Source organism: Peromyscus maniculatus, chromosome X (genome assembly GCF_049852395.1).
Source record: "Peromyscus maniculatus bairdii isolate BWxNUB_F1_BW_parent chromosome X, HU_Pman_BW_mat_3.1, whole genome shotgun sequence".
NCBI classification, from domain to species: domain Eukaryota; kingdom Metazoa; phylum Chordata; class Mammalia; order Rodentia; family Cricetidae; genus Peromyscus; species Peromyscus maniculatus.
The window spans coordinates 140,004,475-140,029,769 of NC_134875.1; the positions used below are offsets into that span (position 1 = coordinate 140,004,475).

Consider the following 25,295-nt stretch of genomic DNA (forward strand, 5'->3'; position numbering starts at 1 on the left):
AGATGCCTGGGGCGGAGTTCTTGGCCAATCCCTCAGTGTTGTCATCTATAGAAGACATGGAGTTTTCCGGGGGGGTGGGGGGCAGTGGAGCTGGCAGCTGAGCCTGGATCGTCCTGCCCAAAGTTCCTGCATCCACCATGCCAACAGAGTCACAGCGGATCCTGTTGTTGGTTGAGGTGGCTCACTTGACTATCCAGGGACATGGACCTTAGGCCACATGGTTCAGTGACCTCCTCCTACTCTGTCATCTCTCTCTGAAACTTTACAATGTGTATTCTGACGAGGGCCACGTGGTCATACTGCATGAAGATACCATCAGGAAGACCATCAGGCAGGTGAAGAATCTGGTAGGGGAAGATGTGACAGGAAGAAACCACCTACTACAAGAGATCCACTGTTGAAAAGGACAAAAGTAAGCATTGCCGAATCAAGGAAGGGATGTCGTAAAGTAACACAGAAAACTTAATTGTACTGGAAATTTAACTCATCACATATCAGTAGTGTGGCTTAGACCATGTGTTACAAAACTCAAAATGTGTTGAACAAACAAGTTGACTCCTGGATTAGGGTGGAGACCACTACACAATTTCCTCACCTCCCCAAATCCCTGACAAAACGACATGATGACATTCCAGTCCACATTAACAACAGGAGGCAGTTGGTCACAGAAGAGAACATGTTTTCACATTTGGAACAGGGCATTTCACGGCGTCTGGTGCAAGCACAGGACACTACAGCCTTGAAAAGAGCAAATCATTCCAATGTTGGGGGAGGTAAAACCCACTTGTAGGCCCTGACACCACTGATGAGACAGAGGTCCAGGTGCCCTGTCCAGTGACTGCAGGTCAGGGGGCACGTGAGAAGTCAGGGCTACAGAGAGCACAGTGAGGAACATGTCTCACAGGCTCCCCTTGTAGCCCAGTAGACAAGGTTTATCCTGACAGGATGCCGTCACACTCAGAGCTATCGAGGCACCCGTAATGGCTGGCAGGGATGTGTTTCCGAGCTTCCAACAGCTCCCTCTAGCACTGAGAAGTTATACACTGAGCACTGCACAGCGGTTGCTAAGCAGCCACCCGGAGCAATGGCCAACCCCCTCACTTGAATAAGGTGCCAGCCCACCCCACCTGTGTGGCCTATAGGCAGGTCACAGGCTGGGCCTCTTGTCAATTCTTCGAGGGGTGCATTCTGCCCTCCCATCTGCTTTCTTGAATCATCAGGGTCTTTTAGCAGCTAAGAGATACAGAGCACACACAGATCCCCAACACTACCACTAACAAACCCATGGAATACTTTCCAATGCTGGCCCTTGACCTATAAGAGAAAACTTAAGGGCAAACTGACCTTCCCAGCTTCCTCTCTATAATACGTGTATACCCAGGCCACGGTTATTTATACTGTCATTACTGGAAAACATGGGACTCGTGAAGACAGTCCTTATGACATTCGCCACTTATCACCAATTTCTGGTGATAATGCTATGTACACCAATGTCCGGCACTATAATGATGCCACCCAATCCTTCCTTCAGTACAGTCCTTGCCCATTCCCCAGACTGTCCATGCTGACCCCAGCATGCACACTTGACCTTAGCATCTCTTTGTCTCCTCGTCTACATGAGACTACGTCTCTCTTGACCTGGCTGCATGTCTTTAAATGATTTCATTGAGCAGATGAAGAGGCAGGGGGTTGATTGTGATGCAGTTATGAAATTCCAAGTCAGCCTCTGCTATGGCAATAATTGAGTGAACAACAGGGAATTCCTGCAGAGATCCAGAAATGGGTATGGCTAAGGAGGGACTCTTCCCTGTTCCATGTAGGTTCAAACCCTGGGTATTTCACCCAATACAGTGCGTTCGGTAGCTAGCTGCTTTAAGCTTCATTCCCTTGCTTCAACTTCTAGAAGCTGCAAGTTGATCTGCCCCTGCTATCCAGAACATGCATCCCATCCTATCTGTAAGCCCTTTTCTGGGGCACTCAATAAACTGAGATCAAGAAGGCATATAGAAGACATATATATGTCTTATATATACATCATATATACATATACATATATACATATACACACAGAGACGATGTTGGTTCTTTTTAAAAGGAAGATGGGGGGCACTGAGTTCCCAGAAAAATGAGTGAAAACTCTCTGTGTGTGAATCACAACATGGCAGTTCAGGGATCCCTGGTCCCCAGTTTTCTTTTGTATCGGCTAACACACACCACCATACCCACAAAGGCATGCTTAAAGACATAAGCAGGGAAGTTGAAGCCTTTCCTAGGACAACTCCCATCATAGCACAGTGTTGGGGCTCATCCAAAGGCAACTGACTGCCTTGATCTCACAGGGTCTGGGCCCCTGAGCTGGCTGTGCCGCACTGTCTGAATCCGTTTTCACCTCTGTCCTCTGGGAGCCAGCTCGGCAGCCTTCTTCCATCCTCTACTTGAGCATCCTCTGGAACATCCTCATGCTTTCCTGCTGCCTCTCCAGCTGGAGCATCTGCTCTGGGTCCTGCTGCTCCCCAGGCGCTTCAGGCAGGGGGCTCGCTCTGTTGGCTCCTAGGCTGAGGGTGAGGCCACTGAGGCCCTGTACCAGCGTTTCCCAGGACGGGGGGTTGGGAGCCTTGTTCCTGTCTCCGCTCATCCCAGCAATGTTCGGCACGTGGCCCTGGCACCGGAGCTGATTCTGAGCTCTGTCACCTGAGGGAGAGCCTCTGAGATCCCTTTCGAGCAGGTAAGGTGCCATGTGATCGCGGTGCCAGCGTCTCGAGTGTCTCAGGAAGACTTTCTTCCTCTGAGGAAAGCCCTGCTTTTCCCAGTATTGCTGCCACAGGGCCGCCTTCTCTCGGGTCTGTTGCTGGAGCAGTCCCTCTGACAAAGGAGCAGAGGCAACTGAGGCAGGCCTGCGGCAGAGGCTCAGGCCACTGAGGCCCAGGCTTAGCTTTTCTGAGGAGGAAGGCTGAGAGCCTGCTGAGGCCTCTTGGGAGCTTGTCACAGTGGCCATGCGGGAGGGCATGGAAATCGACATTGGATCCCATTTCTGCAGCGGATCCATGGGGCTCTAGTCTGAGGCAGAGGCCACCCTGAGCCCTGGTTCCAGGAGGAAAAGTGAAGGTGGAGACTTGTGGAATAACTAGGCGATAGCCAGGAGGAATGGGTGCAGCCGGGAAAATCCAGACTGTAACAAGAGGTGAGAAGAGAAGAAAGAAAGCCCATGATTATTCACCTCACTTTGTCTGTCCCTCATCTTCAACATAGGGCCACCTCCCAGGCTTCTTCCGAGGGTTACACAAGATGACACATGTCCAGAGAGCTTAGCACAGGTCATGGTACATCAACAGCATTCCGGGATGGCAGCTGGTACTTTCTCATGCCTGACAGCTCATGAGGAAGGGATCATATGGTGAACCACATGGATTCTTGCCTCACTCCCCGCCCCTTTCTCAAAGGCAACTCAACCTCAATGAATGGACAACGATCGCCATTCTTCCCAGATGTGTCTACATGAATCCATAGGGCTGATTTTTTTATGAGCTTACAAGGTTTTGAGACCTAGTACCTCACCATTCTCTGATTTTCACCCCACACATCATTGGCTTGCCATGCTCTCCTAGAACCTGCTCAGTGGCCTCTGTGAAGACTTCCATGGCATGTACTGAGATCATAGCCAAATTTCCCTCCTTGTGATGAGAATGACAGAATCTTGGCAAGGGCCTTTCATTGACTCTGAGGTGGCTCTTTCCTGTGTAGCAACATGTGACCTTAGACAAAAGCCTAAAAGTAAACGTTGCCTAGCATTAAGTTTCAGCCACAGATGTCCTTATGTAGCGCTCAGAGCCAGCTACTGCTCAACTGCATGAATATGGTCTTGCCTTTACCTCCTGTATTCCTACACCTACGCATCAGCTGACCTGTGATGACCATAGCCAAACTCCATTCTTGCACTCTGCAAGGCCAGGGTTTTTGTCCTTTCACTTGGGCATGCAAACTGCTTCCCCGAACCATGTCTGAGAGCTGCAAACTGTTGCGTTACACAGAAGAATCTGCTCACCCAGGGGAAAAGCAAGGACCGTGAAAGGCAGGAAGTAAAACCAAAGGGGCATTGAACGACCTGGGAAAAGGTGCCATCAGTGAAAGAGGGCAAAGTTTGCTTCGTGGCTCATAGATTCGGACATGGGAGTCACACCTCTGCCTGCAGATAGCAGCAAGGCAGAGGTGGCCATGCTCTGTCCCAAGTGACTGCGTGTTCTGCACACTTCAGGAAAGACAGAGAACTGTGGAAGCTGAGGAAGGCAGCCTTCAGGAAGGCTCCCCATGCTAAGGCATGAGAGATAACTGGAGAAAGACATTCTGAGTATTTTTTCAACTGTGTGTGTGTGTGTGTGTGTGAGAGAGAGAGAGAGAGAGAGAGAGAGAGAGAGAGAGAGAGAGAGAGAGAGAGAGAGAGAGAGAGAGAGAGATCAAGTTAAGCTTGCTCCTGCATGGAAGGGACGAAACTGCTCCCAGGAAGGAGATACTGAATAATGTCACCGGGCAGCACTGCTAGTCAGCTGCCATTCAATCTTGCAGCCTCCTGAGCACGAGCTTCAGGAAATTCAAAGACACCAGGGATGTCAAGAAGGGAGGGGTGCGGGAGAAGGAACGAAAGTGAGGGAGAGACTAGTAGAGACTAGTAGAGAAAAACTAGTCCCACATTGTTCATGGAAGTCATCAGAAAACAGACCACTGCATTTTCACCTCCTCTGGACTTGATTTTTGCTCTTCTACGCAGTCACTGGAGAAGGTCCCTGGCACAGCTCCAAGGTCATTGTCCTTTCCACTCCACTTCCCTCTGCTCATCCAACTGCGAACGGCAGCCATCATCACTGCCAACATGGTTGGCTTAATGGTGACAGCCCATCTTCAGCACAGCGGGTTTCTGGACTATGTCCTCCCTCTTGATGATCAAGGTCCTCCTCTCAAGATATTCAGAACGCTATGCGTACCTTTCTCACCCAACATGTCCGTTCCTGGTTCTTCCCTGGACACAATGGTTTCACAGGAAACCAAGTTACTCCTCAAACACGAACTTTCCCTTCACCAAGGCATGGATCTCTGCACATGCATTATGTCCCTACCGCAGAGGAGCCCTCCTTACCAGGCCTATGAGGGCCCATCCGTCAGAAAGACAGCCATTCCACAGCTCAACCTGACACACCATGTGTTGTCAGGGGCTCTCATGTTTCCACCTCCAACAGAGGAAGAGGCAGGCTTGGCTGGGCGGGAATGAGGGATGCAGAGTGCACACTGTTCTCATTTAGCTATCCCACAAGAAACTGGAGGAGTGGGGCCATGTTTTTTGTGGGCACCCATGTGAAGGCTCATCTTTGCCGAAGGCTGCTGACACCTCCATCCCTGCAGTGTGACTAGCTCTAGTCTATACTGGAGACCAGGTTTCTGGTGAGGACACTCACATTCTGTCTACTGCTCAGTAAGTGATATTCATGGGGAACTTACAGGTGCTCTAGGAGCTGAGCTGTGAACTCATATGGATCCTTTTATCCGGGAGGCAGAGTATTTGGGGGTGGCAGATATTACACTCAAAAAATAAATATTATTTGGCTTTGGTCTTGATGCATGAACAAAACTCCTATCTATCTCAGGACCAGGTGGCACAAAAAACAAACCAAACAAAGCAACCCCAGGATACCTGAGCAGGTAATAACATTTGCATTGCCAGTTATGGGAGGACTAGGAATCCTCTGGGATAGTGTGAAGGGCTGGTGGGGGTTTGGAACAGATTCTGGGTACAAGGACAGTGTGGTTGAGGGTTTTGAAGTGGGAAGCAAGGTGTCACAAGATGAATCTAAAGATGTAGCGGCTAACACGGATTCATGAAGCAAACGTTGTGGGGCAAGGGCAAGGGTGTGGGCACATGACCTTTAAAGCAGTGGCTAGGTTGCTGTGTCTGCTGAGAGCATGCCAGTCCCTCACTGTATCCCTGCACTGCCACCGGTACTTAGCACCATTCATTAACTGTGTTCGAAGAAGTATTTCTATAGATACGCCCAATCATACAGAGAATTCTACAGATTCGAACAAGAGAATAAAGCCCTTAAACTACTCGTTTAAGAATTCAATGGGACCTCAAAATGTCTTGATGGGGTTAAAAGTGATGCCAACAGCCAGGGTGGGAATCTTACCAAGTCCAGCTGAGACAGGCTGATGGGACACTAGTGAAGCTGCAGCTTACTGGACAAATTCCAGGTGGAGGACTGAAGAGAGGACTTGTTGGGGTCCTGGTGTTGAGGTTGGATGAAAAGGAAGAGCAAGCCTGAGAGCTCCATACCTATTGGACAGTAAGATCATGTTTGAAACTGGCAAGTGGGACATGCTCTAGACTGGCAAGCTTGAAACCAGCAAGGTCTCTACCTGCTGGGAGGGGATATTAATGATGTGGCAGAAGAGAAGTTCCAGGCCAGCCAGGCAGATGCATTTGAAGCCCCTTGGCATAGACATATCACTCAGGGCTAGTGGACAGCACTAGTGAGATGAGATCACCAAAAACTAGGCCTTGAAAATGCCACAATGCAAATGTCAGGTTTGGTGGTGTGGCTAAACTAAGAAGCAGAAGGCAAAAGGAAATGAAATACAGTGGGTGACATAGCCACACCATCGTTTAAGGACAGCAAAGTGGCAGCATAGTCTCATGTCAGTCCTGCTGTCCCCCTTCTTTCAGGAAACACGTCCTGATGACTGAGTCTCTCTAGACGAATTTCTAAATGGTCCTATTAAATAAGAAACACAGAGCCAAAAATAGGGGTGAAAGCCTTAGATATTAGGGAAATACTGAGAGCCACCAGCAAACCTTAACCTCACCATGCCACCTTAGCTTCCCAAGAGAGCTACTTCCTGTCTACCCAGGCTTTTATTGCCTTGCTGTTCTGCCCTCTCATTGGCTCTTAGCACAGCTACCTCACTTCCTGTTACTGCATGTCTATACAGACTTCCGAGTCTCTATGGTTAGCACTGGGATTAAAGATATGTGGCACCATGCTTGGCTGTTTCCCAGTGTCTCCTTCAACACACAGAGACCCTTCCTGCCATGTGTTCGAATTAAAGGCATGTTCTACCACTGCCTGACTTTTGTGTTTACCTTAAAATGCATTGCTATTCCCTTTGATCTCCAGGCAAACTTTATTTATTAACATACAAATGAAGTATCACCACAAGTCACCCTGGTGCTCCCACCTACAACAGTAGCTACCCTGTCCTGGAAGCTCTGTGCTGGCAGACAATCATCAAGTCAGGTAACAGGATATCGGTGGCCCTGGGGTGTATGCGGGTGTCCTTTACATGAAAGCAAGGAGACTAGGACAACGGCTCCACTACCCACTGTAGCTGCTCCATTCTGAAAGCCGAATATGTCCTTATTAACTTACTAAAGTTCCGTTTTCAGAACACACAGGTTTATGCATTCATTTTAAACGCTTTTATGAATGTATTCTTTATTTTTAATTTTTTATTTCAGATCTCACTTGTAGTGTAGTTTGGCCAGAAACTCACTATGTGGCACAGAATGATCTCAAATTCCTGGCCATCTTCCTGCTCTGCCCCCTCTGGGATTATAGGAATTGGCCACTGTGCTTAATGAATATGTGTGGATGTGTCTGTGTCTTCCACGCTTATAAACCCACTCTCACATGAAAGCTACGTGTGTGCAATGTTTGCCACTTGGCCTGGATCTCATTAGGCAGCCAACCAAGGCATGCCTCCAAGTCCTGATGCTTTTGCCTCTGCCTCCCAAGATCCTGCCTGAGAGACTTGCTGACACCAATCTGCCTATCTCTACCACTTACCAAGGCATCTAGGTTCTTAAGCTGAAAATGGAGAACATGGCTCTCCCAGTGTATGGAAATAAATCCCCATTGCTCACTACTGGATTCTTAGTTCTCTGCCTCAATTACACGTTTCTCAGTGGGAATGGGGGCATTCTGATTGATGGGGGAAATCCTGCCCTCACTACACTTGACTTGAGCATTCTTCTTTAAACTTTGATAAAAGATTCCTAAAGTTGATCTCCAGTAGTTCCACACAATGTGCTCCCGAGTTTTACCCTTGTAGGTTCTCAGCAACAGCCAGTCCCCTCCAGATGACCAGATCCTAGCAAACAGATCAAGCATGTCACTCTCCATCCAGATTGAGAACCTACACCACATGGCTCCTATTATTGCCTGCATCAGTGGAATGTGGCATGGTCCATTTGCCAATAGTGGCTCCCCAGGTAGTGTTTCAGCTTCAGACCTTGTGGGTCAACTGCTTTGGAAATTAGAGTTTAAATTGTAGGTTCAACTGGACTATTGCCTTTCTGATTCATCTTTCCTTTGATGAGGCCCACAGACTCAATAGTTCCTCACTGTGGAGATTCAGTCTCTGTCTTTGACACACCTAGAGGCATGGACTCTGCATAAAAATGCCATGCAATCAGTCTAAGGCATTAGGGAAGCATATCACATAACGAACATGGGCCTAACCTCAGTATGCTATAGAGCATACCCAAGGACCACCACATAACCACAACAGTATCAAAGTAAACACAGTCCTGTTCATGACTAGATGCTGCCAGTCTATACGAGACTGTTAGCTTTTAAGTATATGCATCCGAGGCCACTCAGAGAGTTGAGAAATCACCAAGCTTGTGTCAAGTCAACGTCAACAATGAAGGCCATCAGAACATAAAGGAGACTCCAGTCTATGCTTAAGATGAGCAGTAGGAAGTTAATGTCCAGTGCTGGGTCACATGGATACCACCAGATCAAGCATTGTAAAAGAGAGTGGCAATGGAGGTTATGATTGCATCCATCCAGTCCTATTTGTTGAGTAACTTACCAGCATGTTGTCCTGTGTGCTACATCATCTCTTTGTAACTTTCCACTAGCAGGAAAGAAGATCCATCTGATCTCATACTTACATTGACTCCTGAGAGATGCCTACATAGGAAATAATTCCATAAAACTTATGGACACTTTACTGGGTTTTATTTATTTGTGTGTGCTTGCTTTGTCTGTACATGGTATTGAACCTAGGGCCTGATATATAGTAGGCATAAGATACCACTGGGCTATATTTATAGCCTTCTCTTGAAATTTTCTTTTGACACAAAGTCTCACTTGCTCTACACAGGCTATGCTTGAACTCAGTCTGTCGCTCTGCCTTAGAGCCTGTCATCCTCCTGCCACAGCCTCCCAGCTATCTGGGATTACAGGCATCCACCAGCAGGCTTGTGTTTTCATTTCTATTTGAAGGCAAGTCCTTGGACAACTTTCCTCTTCCAAGAGAAAAAATGACCAGTACTGTTTCTCTCCAGAGGGCCGTCAATTATCGGCTCGTCCTTTTTAGCTACATTTATCCCGTATGTGCTATGGTGTTTTGACAATTGACAACTAAATTTGATTGCTCAACAGGAAATCTCAGCATATCAAAATACAGTGGCCGAAAGTGTGGCAAAGGCCAGCCAATCAGAATTGTAACCGTACTGGACCTCTCACAAAGGTCAAGAAGGTGTGCCATGCTTATGCACATGGTCCCTATCAAACTCTCTTACTTTAAAGAAACACACACACACACACACACACACACACACACACACACACACGGAAAGACAGACTGAGGGGTTCACCTTGTGAAGAATTCTGGATCTCCCCTGGCCCCCGCTCTTGTCTTGGTTCATAATTTTAACCATTACTTCTTTTTAGAAAACAACCTAGCCAAAATTACACACAACTGCTCCCAAGCATTACAGGACAACAGTTGTTAATTAGAGTCAGCTCTGAAATCTGCCTCAATTGGTGGGAATACAAATGATGTTATTACACAGATCTTACAGGATATGGGAAAATGGTGATAATATAGAGAATGGCACAAGAGTTCAGAAAATCCTGTAAGTTAGGGTTTGATGGAGAGCTCAAAGTGACCTTTGTTTCAGTCTGTTCTGTGTTGTGGTCAAGTAGACAGAAAAGGATTCTGCAGAGGAAATGATCTAATGATCACGTTAATCTGCAGCAGGGACCATGTGAGAGTAGGTAGAAAGGATAGAATGAAGACTGTAATATGCAGGTGACTGTCATGTCTCCCATGTGAAAAATCACAAAGTGAAGCCAGTGCCATCTGCCAGTGGCCCAACCGAGGAACTTCACAATAATGCTGGTGATAAGACATCCAGGAAGGAATACATGAGAAACTCCTCTGCCCATTAGGACTTGTCCAGGCATCATTCAATGGGTACAAACAAGGCCACCATAAAGTTTGTCCCTCAAATTCCTTCTTGCATAACTTGAGTCAAGATACCCTCTTGTCTGTGGCCATGAATAGACAAGCCCACCCCGACTAAAGACATTGAATTCCTCCATGCATCTAATAGTAGTTGTGTATGAAGAACCACCAGAGGATGTGGGTTTCAGGTCAAAGTTCTTGATTTGGAGATGGAGGGAGTAAAGTCAGGGAGAGAGGGAGGGAGGGAGAGCTAGAGAGAGAGTGAAGATCAGAGATGGAGGGAGACAGTGTGTGTGAGAGAGAGGCAGGTGGGGCAGACAGAGAAGCAGAGAGCAGAAGAAAGGAAGAGCGAGACTGTTCTCAGTCTCTGGTCCACTGTACACATCATGGATGGCATCACTAGGCTTAAATACTGTCTAGTTGCACAATGCCATGAGTGGGCATCTCCTGATGAAGTGTCTAGAATCACCCGGCCTTGCCTACAACAGCCCACCTACATTAGAGGAGAGGGAGCTTGTAATAAGTTGAAAAGACCTGGTTTTCAACTCTTGTGTTCTTTCTCTGCAGTTTTATGTCTTAAGCTGCTCATGGACTCCTGCCACATTCTTCAGAATCTGATTCCATGGATGGACAACTTGTGTCAAGTTTCCTTCCCTGCCTCTGACTTCTAAACCTCACCCTACTTCTGTCTCAAGGGGTGTTGGGAGGAACTCACTGGGGTGTAGCCCATACTAGGTTGTGCCTAGAGGCCAGTTAGGTCCTTACTCCCTAAAAACAAGCCTCATACCACACTTGGCAAAGCCTTCTTTCCTTGTTCCAGCTACTTGATTCTTCAGTGGAAAAGGATCCCTTCTCTTGCCTGCTGGTTACTTACAAAATAATTGTACTTTACATGAGGGACCGTTGTGGAGGATGAGGTTACACCATTCCAATAAGGACTTGGGATCTGTTGGGACATAGGCTGGTAATAACCAGTTAAATAACTTGCAAAAGACAGTAAGGTGTTGTCACAGGACAAGAGATGAAGCAGGCAGATTTCCAGGACTTTGAGTCCAGCTGGAGGTACACAGTCATTCCAGTCCCAGCTTGGTCACATGGTCAGAGCCTGACTTTAAAAACAAACACAAATAAATGTTTTAGAAAGATCAGACATGATGGCACAAACAGTGAATCCTAGCACACTGGAAGCAGAGGCAGGCTGTCCACCTCTGTTCCATGACAGCCTGGTTGACATGGAGAGTTCCAGGCTAACCCTGGTGAAATATGAGGAGAAGAGGAAGAGAGAAGAAAGGGAGAGAGGGAGAGAGGAAGACAGAGGGAGGGAGGGATAGACAGAGAAAACTTGCTTTCAAGAGGGCAGAGGACCACTTTCTGGAGTCCATTCTCTCCACATCACGTGGCTGTGAGACATTGCACTCAGGGTGTCAGGCTAGGTTAAAAGCACCTTTATCCCCCAAGAGATCTCAGCTGCATGTCTGTTAGAGCTGCCTACTGATGGAGAGCAGCCTGCTGTAGACTTCACCCTGCGGTATTCTCCTTAGGTGTTCTGGAACTGTGCTGCACGTATGCAGTTTCAGATTTCAGATTCCTTCTCCTCTTTATTATTGGATTGTTTGCGTTACTCTTACAGAGGAAATGTTAACCAAGTATCTGTTAACTGCTGCCTGCCAAAAACACTAGGGTCTTCTCCTGAAGACCTGCTTCTCCAACTTTGGAAACAGGAGCCATTAAAAAATGTCCTTTGTTGGCCGGGCGGTGGTGGCGCACGCCTTTAATTCCAGCACTTGGGAGGCAGAGGCAGGCGGATCTCTGTGAGTTCGAGGCCAGCCTGGGCTACTGAGTGAGTTCCAGGAAAGGCGCAAAGCTACATAGAGAAACCCTGTCTCGAAAAACCAAAAAAAAAAAATGTCCTTTGTTTGGTCTCTGTTAGGGAACCCCTGGCAGTGGGATCAGGATCCATCCCTGGTGCATAGGGTGGCTTTTTGGAGCCCATTGCCTATGGTGGGACACCTTGCTGAGCCTTGATGCAGAGGGGAGGGCTTGGACCTTCCTCAACTGACTGTACCAGGCTCTGCTGACTCCCCATAGGGGAGGCCTTACCTTTTCAGAGGAAGGAATGGGGGTGGGTTAGGGGGAATGTTGGAGGGGAGGGAGGGGGAAGAGGGGGAATCTGTGATTGGTATGTGAAATGAATAAAAAAATGTCATGAGAAACAAAAATGTCCTTTGCATGGCATGTAGTTCCCTTTATAGAGAGCTTGCTTAGCAAACAGAGTAAGGCTATTCCCATTAAATGTTAAAACAAGTTGTAGCCCTCACAGATATAGGGCAGGTTGTATGAGACCTTCTGATTCCTTGATCATCTACCTGACCACTGAAAAAGTGTAAGCATTAAAGAAGTGAGTCCATGCACAGGTTGGATTGGTAGCTAGATATGACTGAACTCAGGGATAGATCCATCACTAAGTGGCATTGCCTGTTTCTTCTAATGGTGCCTCAGTTCACTCATCACAAGCCACAGGAATTGTGCTGATATTTATACCATTACTGGGGTCGGCCACAGGGTAAACAGGCACTGTTCCACTAGCCCACCCTGCCCCAAACAACTGTATGGATTTTGATGATGTGACATGCCCTCTTCCGCATGAAAGACTTGTTATACAACGGACACTCATCCCACCCAGCTTTACAAGACTTCTGAGTCAGATATCATGTCCAGTAGCTTAGACTTTATCAACATTAGACATAATAGATGGAACTGTAAGGAACAATACATAAGCAGTTCACAAGTAGATTTTGCACTTAAGCCACGGCATTGCTATGCACTTTTCGGACAGAATTACAAGTCCTTTGCACAAGGTATGAAGGGCACACACAGGAGCATTAAAGGAAGAAGGCTTCTCCCTTGGAATACAAAGAGTGCAGTTACTAGACACAGGCTTCACATTTACAACTGCATGGGCTGACATTGGCACCATTGTAAGTAGAGATTGATTTCTGTAGAACATCTCCCTTCTGAGGAGCGGCCCTGTCATTCATTTCAGAATGAGAACCAGTCACATTCTCCCTCCTACACAATGCTCATCACCGGTTGGTGTTGGCTTGTCTCTTGTTGCTGTTTCTTCTTTCAAGTTTTAATGAAAACCACACATTCATTTTTGGGCCACTTAGCTTTTCAGAAGGAGTCACATTTTAAAACAACATTTAACACAGAGACCCTAGATGAGTGACTCGGAACCCAACCCGAATTGGATATATAAGTCGTTCAGTATCAGGAAAAGTCCTCATGTTGCTATTTTAACATGAACTGGACACCAGACTTGACAGAAAACATATCAAACTGTCATGAAGGACCTTTTGAAATCGCAGTGGTGGAGCAAACAGCAAAAGATTACAAATGCCCATTGACCTCTTACTGAAAATACAGACAAAAGCCAAGACTGCTTTATGTGAATGCCATTGTTTTTTATAAACAAGGGAGGAGGACGCCTAGGTGATCATGTCGGAGATTGTCCTCTCTGCTGTAGGCTGTAGAAGTGAGCCTCCTTCAAGATCTGGTTAATGTGGGAGTAAGGACCATGACCTTGGAACAATGCATAGTCCTCGTGGGAGAACTCAGGGATATTGGAGTTAAGTTCGGCAATGTTCTGGTTTAAGCTGCTCTCTGGTACACTTTCTCTGTTGGGGTTATTGATGCTGCTGTGGATCCTTTCATTATCACTGCTTGACGACTGGAAGGAGAAAGACAGAAGGAGGATGGCTATTATGATACTGTCAATATTTCCTGGTCAGCTTGAAGAATACTGGCATCACACTCTACAAAAGGCTTCACAGTCTATAAAGTGCAATCACTTGGGTAGCTCATTCCTTTCTCACAGCAGCACTATAGCTCAAGCTGGTGGTTAATGGTACCCATTTGACAGAACAGGAAAGAGATGTCCCACAGGCCCAAAGGCCAGTCTCTGGGAATGTCAGGGAGAGGGTTCAAACACAGGCTTTCTCACTCCAAATGCGTCCACATATCCTCTGGCCCTGTTTGTACCGTGCATTCCAATTACCTGCACCAGGGAAGTGTGCTCCCAACCTCCAGGAGAAAGCAGCAATCAATGCTGCAGACTGTGATAGGGATTTGATGAAACAACTAAGATGGAATGCAGGTCCATGTTCCAATGTGGCAAAGAAATGATGGGAAAAGCTCCATTTACATATATATATATATATACACATGCTGCACAGGTACACACACAAATAACAGGATCTTTCCGTACCTGTCCTCAAGAGTGGACATAACTGTTCTTCCTATAGCAATTCAAGGCTCCACTCATATCTCCAAATGCCTTGATAGTTTTAAATGACAGCTGTATGCCAACACTCAGCATTGTTAGTCATCTAATGACTAACACCCCTTGGTTTCCTGTTTGTGGTTCAGTGTGCTTTCTATACTGTGTGTTTGCTCTTAATGTTGTCTTTCACAGAAATAACTTCACTTTGTCATATTGATGATATCTTGTGAGATCCCCCCAACAAAAAAAAAAAGACTTATTTTGAAATTCTGTAGATTAGGAATGTAACTCAGTGGTACAGCACTGTCCTCACATGCATGGGACCTTGGGTAACAACACCTTGAGTACAGGAACACACACTTATGCACACACTCATGGACTGCTTGCCTTTAATCTTAAGAACTTCAAAGGGGGAGGAGGTGATCACAATGACCCTTATCTGAATAGAAATGGTGAACAATATTGGTATTGTATGTGGGTTTGTTTGTTTGTTTGTTTGTTTGTTTGTTTGTTTTGGTGTTTTGTTTTGTTTGTGTACCTTTGGAGCCTATCCTGGAACTCGCTTTGTAGACCAGGCTGGCTTCAAACTTACAGAGATCCGCCTGCGTGCTGGGATTAAAGGTGTGATCCACTACCGCTCAGTGGTATTCTATGTCTTATAAGGCTATTTTTCATGATTGTAGCTGTAAGAATGACAGACATCAACATGTGTCGTCATTCTCAGGTCATGTGGATCTCCTCATCTCACTACATCACCCACAGGTAGCCAATGGCAGTATATGTGCAATGAGATTCATGCATTCAAAGACTGTAAGAGACACAGAAGGCAAGTGATTCTGCGTGTGACTGTCAAATAGCTTTCCATGGATTTAAGGGCTATGCTTGTGAAAGAGGTCTCAGAGGAACCCAGACAAACTATACCGCTTAAAGGCCTCCAGTGTAAAAATCTAGATGTAGCAATTCTACTGTATGGTTTGCTTATAAACACTCAAAAGCCATGTAACCTATCACATTGATTAAAATCACGCAGTACACACTCTGGTTTCCCTTAGGTAATTTCCTATCTTGGTTATTTGGTGTGGGTTCCTTCTTCTCTTTCTTTTCTTTTCTTTTCTTTCTTTCTTTCTTCCTTTTTCTTACTTTTTCTCTGCTGCACTATATTCTGAACAATATGGCAAGTAGGGGAACCATCAGAAACAGGAGCATATTTGGTTTACACTCTTGTGACATGAATTTTATAGTATCATATGTAGAGGGGTTATAGTACATTAAGGGGCTGAGGATACGGTGACATGGGTAGAGAGATCACCTAGCACACAGGAAATACTGGGTTGAAGCCCAGTTTAACACACCAGGTGCTGAGAAGCACTGGTGTAGAACCAGGTGGACTTTGGAGGATCAGAATGTCAAGGTTATGATCATCTTCAGCAAAATAGTCATGTTGAGGTGAACTTTATCCACCTGAGATCCTGCCTAGGAGAACATAAAGAAAAATTCACAGCCCTGAATGGAATTCTTCAGAGCCATTGAGAAGAAAACAATAGATGACCAACCTCTCATTTCTAGTTGACATAAAATTTTTACCTCAGTTGTATACAGGCATCATTATTAAAATAATGGTCATTGATGGGTTTTACAACATCAGTGTTCCAAATATTAACAACCAGAAATCACTGAACAGTTTTTATAAGGGAAGTAACTGGCAGGGCATATTAGCACATACCTGATGTACCACCACTTGGGAGGCAGAGGTAGGAGGATCTGGAGGTCAGTCTGGATTACAAAGTGAGTTCCAGGCCAGTCCTAGCTGTGTATTGAGAATCTGCCAAAATAGCAAGCCAGACAGGTAGAGAGGCAGGAAGACAAGTAAAAAGAATGAACAACAGAAAGAAGTCTGAAAAAAATCTAATTCATCTAAATGATATTATTTCTAGTAGTTAAATAGAGTCTTCCGGCCCATTTCTGGTAACAAGGAGGGTACAGTTGTGTTTTTGGTGATATAGAAGATGTTCATGATTTCTTATGGGATGTCTAATTCTCAAGTCGTTTCAAAGCATTAATGGGTTGGTAATAAAACTCAACACTAAAATTTAGTCGGAAACACACTAATGTTGTCTTAGTTACTTTCTATTGTTGTGAAGACACCATGACTAAGGTGGCTTACAGAAGCGCTCTTGGAGACCTACTGTTTCAGAGGGTAGTTAGAGTCTGTGACCACCATGGAGGCTGCATGGCAGCAGGAAGGCAGGCATGGGAGCTTATAATTGGACAAACAACAACGAGGCAAAAAAAAAAAAAAGAGAAAGAGACAGACAGACAGACAGACAGCAAGTGCAAACTGTGAATGGCATGGAATGGGGGTTTGAAACCTCAAGAAGCCCACCCTCATAGTGACACACCTCCTCCAACAAGGCCACACCTCCTAATCCTTCCCAAATGGATTTAGCTACTGAGGATCAAGCATTTATATATATGAGCTATTGGAGCCATTATTATTCAAACTACCACACACTTATACAGCTTGAGACAGGAAAACATAATTTCTATGTTTGGGATATCTTTACTTTCCATCTCATCTATAGCAAGAGGTTTATAGACAAAGATTCACTTTGTAAGTAACTGAATCACAGAATGCTACCACACTGCCAATGAAAATCTAAGTGAGACTCAGTTCCTCCTGACTTCCAACAAGACATTAGAGAAATGAAGTGTAGTGCTGGAGAAGAGACCTTGGGAAGAGTGCTCAGTGTGCTCCTCTGTGGTGAAGACAGACTAACCTCCCACTCCCCAGCAGTGCTTTCTCCATCCACAGTGGCTAGTCATCTAATCAGGAGTCCTCCCACTTACAGGGCCTGGACAATGTAACACTCGTGCTGTGAGAATGACCTTGAGCAGGAATCTTTGAATTAAGAAATAGTTATGATGCAGGACCAACTGTGAATTGGTTTACTGCTTGTTCGGCTTGCCCTATTGACAGCCCAAACTGCTCTTCATAGCAGAAATATTTTCACCTTCCTACACCTCAGTTTCAGAGGGGACTTCTTTTCCCAGAACATAAAAGACCTGAAGTGCTTCAAGACTGTCCAAAATTTTATTGACTATGAATGCTTCATAGCATGTACTGACTGGTCCCAGAAATGTCTCTTCAGAACACCCATTCAAGTACAAAACCCAATCCTTTAGGAAAAAAGATTTATTGGCTGGGTTGTAGTGGCACATGCCTTTAATTCCAGCACCTGGAGCATGAGGAAGTTGGATTTCTGTGAGTTTAAAGCAAGACCTATCTACAGAATGAGTTTCAGGACAGCCAGGCCTACACAAAAACCCTGTCTTGAAAACAAAAAAACGATTGATTGATTCATGTGTTCTTGAGTATATGCTATGTGCACCATGAGTACTTAGGTGCTTGTGCAGGTCAGAACAGGGGGATGCATGCCCTCCAACTGGAGTTACACGTGGAAGGAAACCCCTCAGTATGGATGGATGTCCATGTCCTCTGAAAGATAGGCTACTGTTCCCAACTGCTCAGCCATCTCTCCAGCCACACAAAGTCCACTGTTGTTTATCTGCACTCTCCACATACATAGGACTTGTTTTGGGCACACACTTGCAGGTCCACAGACTCTATAAAATAAAATCATATTTAATAGGAATCTGGGGAAGAACACCTCACCATTTAAAGATTCCAGGTGTGCTAAACAATGATGATGTGGCCCAGGTGCATGTGCATGGGCAATGTTATACTTTGTTCAAGGCCTTAATAAAGTCTGCATGTTTGCCTCAGAGCCAAAGAAGCTGTGTGGCCAGCAGAGAACAGGTAGAGCTCTATTTGAGGACAGGACAGAGAATCACCTGTGGTGCTTTTTTCTCAGTAGGCTCAGAGCCATACTCACTTGGGCTGCACTTGTGAGAGAATGCCTGGGTAGACACATGCCCTTGGGATGCCCAATCTACCCAAACACATGCTTGTGTATTTACTAATGGAGCAGGAATCTCATCCTGTCCCCAGAGGCCTCTAAGCTGGAACTGACCCGAAAGCCTCCTCCCTGTGGACTAGCTATCATGGCTGACTACATTGTTGAGTACAAGCTTGCAAAAGAGGGATGCATCCAGCAGTCCTACCCAGCTATGAAGCCTGTGAACCACAACAACCAACACGGTCAGATAACCCTAAGGGTGCAACTGTGGCACAAACATCAGTGGTAACCTGCAGACCCTTAATCAGCCTTCAGCCCTGATCAGTAGGAGGGAAATCATACCTGGAACAGGAAACCTAGCCAACTACCCAAGGGTAGAAGTAGTAATGGAATCTGGAGAAACAGTAACTGCCACTTTACCAAGACAGCGTATTCCCTAACTACATTTATCTTATACCCACAGAGAAGTGTGGTCTCCATGCATCATGATGGAAACTTCCTTTTGCAACAGACAGAACCATGAAAGAAAAAGCACAACTAATGAAAATGCAGAATTGTGGAGCCACCTCACAATGGACACGAGGAAAATAGTGGAAGAAGGGAAGAAAGATTGTTAGAACAGAGAATCATGGAGTTTACAGTGAGCCTGTCTTCTAGGAATGACAGAACTGCACCCATAAAGTCTCACCACCAAGAGGGCCTAAGCATGAACAGAAGAACAACTGTAACAGATGTGCCAGAGTGGACAAGGAAGGCCTGAGTCACTCAATGCTTCAAAAACAAAACAAAAGGAAACAAAAATAAAACCTATAGGCATCTAAGGGGACAGTGAGAGAAAAGAGCACACCATCTGCTTATCCAATACGAAATGCTCAGTCCAGAAGACATGCATAAAAGTAAGGTTATACTGACTTTAGTAAGATTATAGTGACTTTATTTTTCAGTCACTGCGTGTGTGTGTGTGTGTGTGTGTGTGTGTGTGTGTGTGTGTGTGTGTGTGTGTGTGTGTAATCACATTAAAGAAAGAGAGGCCAAAAATTTGACAGTGAGCAAGAAGGAGGGGTGTATGAAAGGGTCTCAGGGGACAAAGGGAGGGGGAGATGACATAATTATATTATGATCTGAAAGAATTCTATAAATGACTGAAGGAAAGGATAAAAGGCGCCTGCGCCAGCCAGTGTAGGACAGGCGAATATTAACAGGCAGAACAAGAGCTCAGGTGTGTGAGGAAGATTTTGAGAGGCAGACACATGATGATAAGATGAGGGTGTGTGACCCCTACAGAATTTCTCCAGCCATAGAAAGCACAAGAGCCGTCATGGCAAGAACATGTGGAGGCCTGGGCTTTCATGCTGAGAACTCCATTGAGCTGAACAGACAGATATTCTAATGGACGGATGGGAAAGAGGACAAAGAACACGGAGGCCACCCACACAGTTTTTCTAAGTATCCCCAAACAGGTTGTGCTCATCTTGATGATGTTGGCAGAAACACATGGAACATGCACTGGTACCCAGAGAGTGGAGGAGGAAAGAGTCGCTGAGAGCTCTGTACATACACACAAGAACATCCCAGCCACTGCAGAGGACTCCTGGCTGGGTAAACATACATTCCCGGGATTGAGTTTAGCATGCTCCCCAGGTTGAGTTCTCCAGTGTAATCAATGGCCAAGGAAGGGGCAGCTGCAGAAAGTAGGGTGCAGTGAGCAGCTGTAGAAAAGGAACTGCCAGAGAAATGGTGGCAGGGATGCAGACAGCAGCTTAGAATCACAGGAGAGAAGGAAGACAGCACCTGGAAGGAGGATGTCAGGTCTCCAGGCTCTGCAGGAGGTGGAAAGAGACCTTCAATTGGCTAATGATACAAATGACGGGAAAATGGAAACGGAAGCCATAGGAACAATGTGATCATGGAACAGCATCACAAACACTGAATGGAAATCCACGTGTATTCATGATATAGAACTGGAAAATGCTTCCTAAGTGAAAAGCAAGTGAATCCAAGATCTTTCTACCTTCAACCCCAGCTCTCTGTGCAATTCCATTCCTGTATACCTGAGAGACATTTGTTTCTGAACCCCAATAGTGTAACAAAATTCACCCTTAAACCTACTGCACCTCCGGAATTAGATGCTGTTTTTTACAACTGAAACTGACAAGCCCAACCATGCCCACTGAAGTCTTTAGACTAGAACTCCCGAGGCTCCTCACATTTGCACTGGCGGCCGACCTTCTCTGATCCCTCCAGAAGGATGCACACTCTCTTGAGTCAGAAGACTGTAGAATCACTGCTACTCTGTTAATGAGTAAGGGAATGAAGGACGTTCATGTCCGAAGTTCTGTGGGCAGGTAGTCTAATCCAGGCTCTCTGAAGATCAGAAGGTAAAATTGGGCCAGACCTTGAGTTCTAAGCTGTATTTCAAATGAAAAATTCAACCTCTGATACAAGCTATTTCACCTCATCTGTGTGAAAGAAGGGAATGGATTGCAACAAAGCAAACAAGAGATGACTAGGAAAGCCTCACCTGCAGAAAACACGTGGACATGATTATCTTCAATCCACAACTCAGCTTCTAACGTGAACTTGCACATGAGAGTTCTTGCCATACTTGGGCATGCTCCATGGACAAGGGTTCTTAAAGTGTCTACAAGCTTTTGGGCCATCAATGGCCAGGCTCTCCCACCCCATGCACACCCATTCAATGAATGTATCTTGCAAGAAGGTCATTTCAGGGATACCCACTTTGCTTAGGCTTTGACAACACAACTAATGACATCTCTTTGGCTCAATTAGAGACTCAGAACCCTCTAATGTTCTGTCTTCCAGATCATACAAAGAAATCAAGAGCGATGTAAATGGCCCCTACTCAGTTCATTTCTGTTGCTGTGATAAAACACCCTGACCCACAGCAACTCAGGGTGGAAAGTTTTTCTTTGACTTACAGATCCAGGCTTTCATCCCTTACTTCAGGGAAGTCAAAGCAGGAATTTAAGAGCAGCATCTCACCTCCAGTCAAGAGCAGAGAGAGAAAGCACAGGGATCCTTGCTTGCTTGATTGTTTGCTTATACCTGGCTTTCCTTTTCTCCTATACATTCTGGGTGCCTTGCCCAGGGAGTGGCACCACCTACAATGGGTTGACTCTACATTCACCAACAATCAAGACATACCCCACACACGCACCCCAAACTGATTGAAATAATTCCTCAGGAGGACTATATGAAAGTCAACGAACAACCTTGGAAAAAATTAGACTGAGTAAGGTCACCCAATCCCCAAAAGGAAAAATACCACATCTTTTCACTCCTATGTGGGTCCAGGCTTCGAATATTTTGTTTTGTGTGCTTATCGTGGTGTCCATTTTGAACCCAAGAAACTAGAAACAGGCCATTGCATTGGGGGACGTCTGCTTGCAGAGACGGGAAATAGCAGAATACTTGCAAAATGAATGGAGAGAGCAGAAATCCTAGAGTTTGAAGGGCTCTTGTAGTTTCTGGAGTGATGGGAATGGGAAAAGCAGGGGTTGGGGTAAGGGCTAACCAAAATGAAGTGTGCAGAGAGAAGCTACATGAGAACCCATGGCCTTAGACCCCAGGTAAAATATATGTAACAAGAGGAGGTTGTGGAAGGCATGTGATATGAAAGAATGTGAGGGGAATAGGAGGGGTTAAAGTTTAAGTGAGAATAGGGGAAAGGAGTGGAGATTAGAAGGCAGGATGTGGACATGCTAAGGAAAACTAAGGATGTATGAACAAGCTTTATGGAGATACACTAGATGGTAAATGAGCTCATACATACTATTTTTTAATGATTCGTTTATCCTATGTGTATTGGTGTTTTGCCTGCATGTATGTCTGTGAAGGTGTCAGATCTCCTGGAACTTGAGTTACAGACAGATGTGCCATGTAGATCTGGGAATGATCCCAGGTCTCCTGGAAGAGCAGACAATACTAATGACTGAGCCATCTCTCCAGCCCCCATGCATGCTATTCTGAACAAGGATACTGCATGTGGATGAACAATGGTATTCCCAAAAGCCGAAGGTCATTAAGTAAAATCTCCGCATGGCACATAAATTACCTCCCTATTGTCTGGCCAGCCTCAGAGGTGACCAAATAATGAAGGCTATTGCCATTGCTCCTGGTTGCCCAACAGAACAAGATGGTAGGACCCTGTAGCCAAAACACTATACACTTCTGTTACAGGTCACAGGGAAATCAGTCTTGAATTCACCAAGAAACTCTCCCAGCTGGCCAGCGTCCATAGTCCCGAGAAGGTATATATGCTGGCTGTCATGAGGGAAAAGACATAAGTGATCTTACCCATTGCTGGACCCTGTATGGTATAATACTGGCCCGCCAGGCATGATGCATCTACTGGTGGAATAGTTGCAATTCTGTGCCTGGGGCTAACCAATTCTTCTCCTGATTGGATCTGAGGCCTGCTCCACATGAGTGAGTGTATGCCTGGCACTGTAAACATAGTCAAAACCTATTATTAGTGAGCCCACAGTTCCTCCAAAGTGCTGGGGGTGGACTTACTGTTGATCTGCTAAATGGCTATGTTGTTAAACTGCCTTCTGAATATTTATGTTTGCATGCATAGGTCTGCACTGCTCTCAACACTGGTTTCAGAAGCTTCTTGTTGCAATGAGTAGTGGTCAATGTGGAAACACATAACTGTTCAAAGTGCTGACACTAAGCAGCTGTGAGTGCTGAGCCACAGATAGGACATCTACAGCCACCTGCCCCTGCCATTGGGCTCAGGGAATATTGCAGATGAGGAGGCAGAAGGAATGTAAGGGCCAGATTACAGGAAGGAGTGCTGTGAAACACTGTCCCTTGGTTATGGTATGGCTCTTGCACATGGGAACCCATGGTAGCTGTGGTTATCTGCACAAGATCTGAACATGATGAAGCCAGGTTAATCCCCTGGGAGGTGCTGTTGTGGCTGTACCTCCAGCTAAGGAGCTATTGGCCACTGATGGCTGCTGGAAAAGTAAGAGTCACTTCTCTCTTGGTAGATGGCCCCTGGTCAGTTACCTTGGACTCAGTGGATCACCCCAAGGCTCTGTACACTTCAGAAGCACTAGCTGGACAGAGTGGGTTAAACAGGTACATGCACACACAGTGAAAAGGAGGCTCTGACATTTAGACCAATATTGGTTGGGGGAGTCCAGGGTAGAGCTGCAGGGAGAGATTGTAGGTGAAGATGATCAAGAAATATCATATCCATGCATGACCTTTCAAAGAATACAGAAGAGTATTAAAAAGAGATGCTCCTCTCAGGTGGTTCCATGTCCTGTGAGGCTGGTAGTTAAACTAACCAGCATGGACCACAAACTGCTAACACCAGAAAGAAATGTAAGAGGCTACCAAACATTCCAGCAGACACCTAACTCACCCTGCATAAAACAGTGGTATCACTAAGAGCTGTAGTCCCAACAGTTGGGGAAAATCAAGGATGCTCAGAAGTCTAACCAGAATAGGTGAGAGGCCCTTAATGCATTTTTCCCATTTGTCTTAACTGCTCTTTTCCTTGGAACTTAAGCATCAGTTCCCATGTGATCAATAGCAGAGTGAAGGTCTGGCATCTGTACTAATGATCCACACTGTCCATTTCTTCTTTTACTCAGCCATCAGGAAAACACTGTGAAGCCATTGTTCTTTATCAGGAAGACAGACATGTACCAAAGCTTTCTGTCTTATGTCTGCACTACCATGTCTCATACCTTTGTTCCAGGGAGCAGATTTACACATGGAGGTCTAAGGATGCTAACCTGGAAACAAAGGCCAGTATTCATATTTAGGTGACTGTATGCAACAGAAAACTCAGTGGGTCAAGAACACTCCTTGCTTGACTAGGGTAAGTCTGGGTACATTTTATCCAAAACCTACCTGTGTTTGTGTCCCAGAGGAAGGCACCTGTTGATAGGCCTTTTATCTCTTGTTCGGGAAAGGAAAAATTGAGCCATACTTACTCATTACCTGATGAGACTTGTCCAGCAACCCTTTACAATGCTCCCTCCTCACTAAGTTATGCTTCCATTCAAACCATGCTGCATTACCACTTACTGGTTGTTAAAGTGAAGTCTGTTGAGGTTGAAATGCCAGCTCTTCAGCACAAGCATCACTAAAGCTTTCCCAAATCCCTTCACACAACCCCCACTTGGCTCTTAGGTTTTTCAGGGAGAAAGCAAGAAAGCAGTGTAGCTAGTAGCATGCCTCTCTGTTCTTGCAGTTTATTTCTATCCTAACTGCAGAAGGGGTTCGAGTCTCCCTCCTCATTTGCAAGGTGGAGGAATTTCTGGAACCCCATTCCTCCTGGTTGTGCCTAGGAAAGCCTCTCTGACAGCCCTGTCTCTGTTGTGATGCACAGTGAAATCACGATTCTGTCAATACTGAAAATCCTCCTCTGCCTCAAAGCCATTGCAGCCAAGGAGAAGACTTCCCGAGGACATCTGGGAGGGTTCTCTAGTCTCATGGAGATGGAAATGAAGACCACAGAGCGGGCAAGGAGTCAAGTGGAGAAGCTGGGTGGCCATAGTTCCTACCTCTATAGCACGCGGGTCCTGGGCCTGGTCCTTCTTATTCCTCTTCGAATGACGGGGAAGGTGGGTGTCTTCCTCCTTGTCATCTCTTCTCCTTTTCCTGAAAAGGGTTTTAAAGGGAGAGGAACATCTGTCATCATTCAGCAACTGATCTCTCGGGTGCTTAACTTTCAGCCCCGTACTAATACCCAAATCCACAGCCTTGTCTGGGGATCCAGCAGTCAGAGCTGCTCTGATGGATTCAGATTCTGCAGGCAGATGGCACTAGGCAGTGGAGGGAACATGTCAAACAGGAATTCTACGTATACC

General features: G+C 45.8%; 3 protein-coding genes across 6 annotated transcripts in view; all 3 read right to left on the reverse strand.

Moving 5' to 3' along the window:
• The window catches only part of LOC143266776 (protein VCF1-like), a 463,727-nt gene that overhangs the window by 389,397 nt on the left and 49,035 nt on the right, over nucleotides 1–25,295 (reverse strand). The gene's annotated exons all lie outside the window — the stretch shown is intronic.
• On the reverse strand, nucleotides 450–25,088 carry LOC143266722 (protein FAM156A/FAM156B-like). 2 transcript variants are annotated; one of them, XM_076562433.1, is made up of 2 exons: nucleotides 24,990–25,088; nucleotides 450–3,169 (listed from the first exon to the last, which is right to left on the reverse strand). In XM_076562433.1, exon 2 carries the CDS (start codon nucleotides 3,044–3,046, stop codon nucleotides 2,432–2,434), a length of 615 nt encoding a protein of 204 aa, XP_076418548.1. In that variant the 5' UTR covers nucleotides 3,047–3,169; nucleotides 24,990–25,088; the 3' UTR covers nucleotides 450–2,431. The 2 variants fall into 2 exon arrangements, with proteins under 2 accessions (XP_076418548.1, XP_076418547.1); XM_076562432.1 differs by lacking the exon at nucleotides 24,990–25,088 and adding an exon at nucleotides 6,174–6,196.
• Nucleotides 13,686–25,295, reverse strand: part of LOC102903077 (protein VCF1-like) — a 32,489-nt gene continuing 20,879 nt past the window's right edge. For all 3 annotated transcript variants that reach the window (XM_015989069.3, XM_076562434.1, XM_006995630.4), the window contains exons 2-3: nucleotides 24,990–25,086; nucleotides 13,686–13,972 (exon numbers count right to left, since the gene is read on the reverse strand). In XM_015989069.3, the coding sequence (XP_015844555.1) occupies nucleotides 13,739–13,972; nucleotides 24,990–25,086 (331 nt within the window). In that variant the 3' untranslated portion in view covers nucleotides 13,686–13,738. The remainder of the gene's footprint in view (nucleotides 13,973–24,989; nucleotides 25,087–25,295) is intronic.

Bases quoted from the DNA above. Each gene is read 5' to 3' on its own strand.
- LOC143266722 (XM_076562433.1), bottom strand. From the start codon at position 3,046: ATGGATCCGCTGCAGAAATGGGATCCAATGTCGATTTCCATGCCCTCC.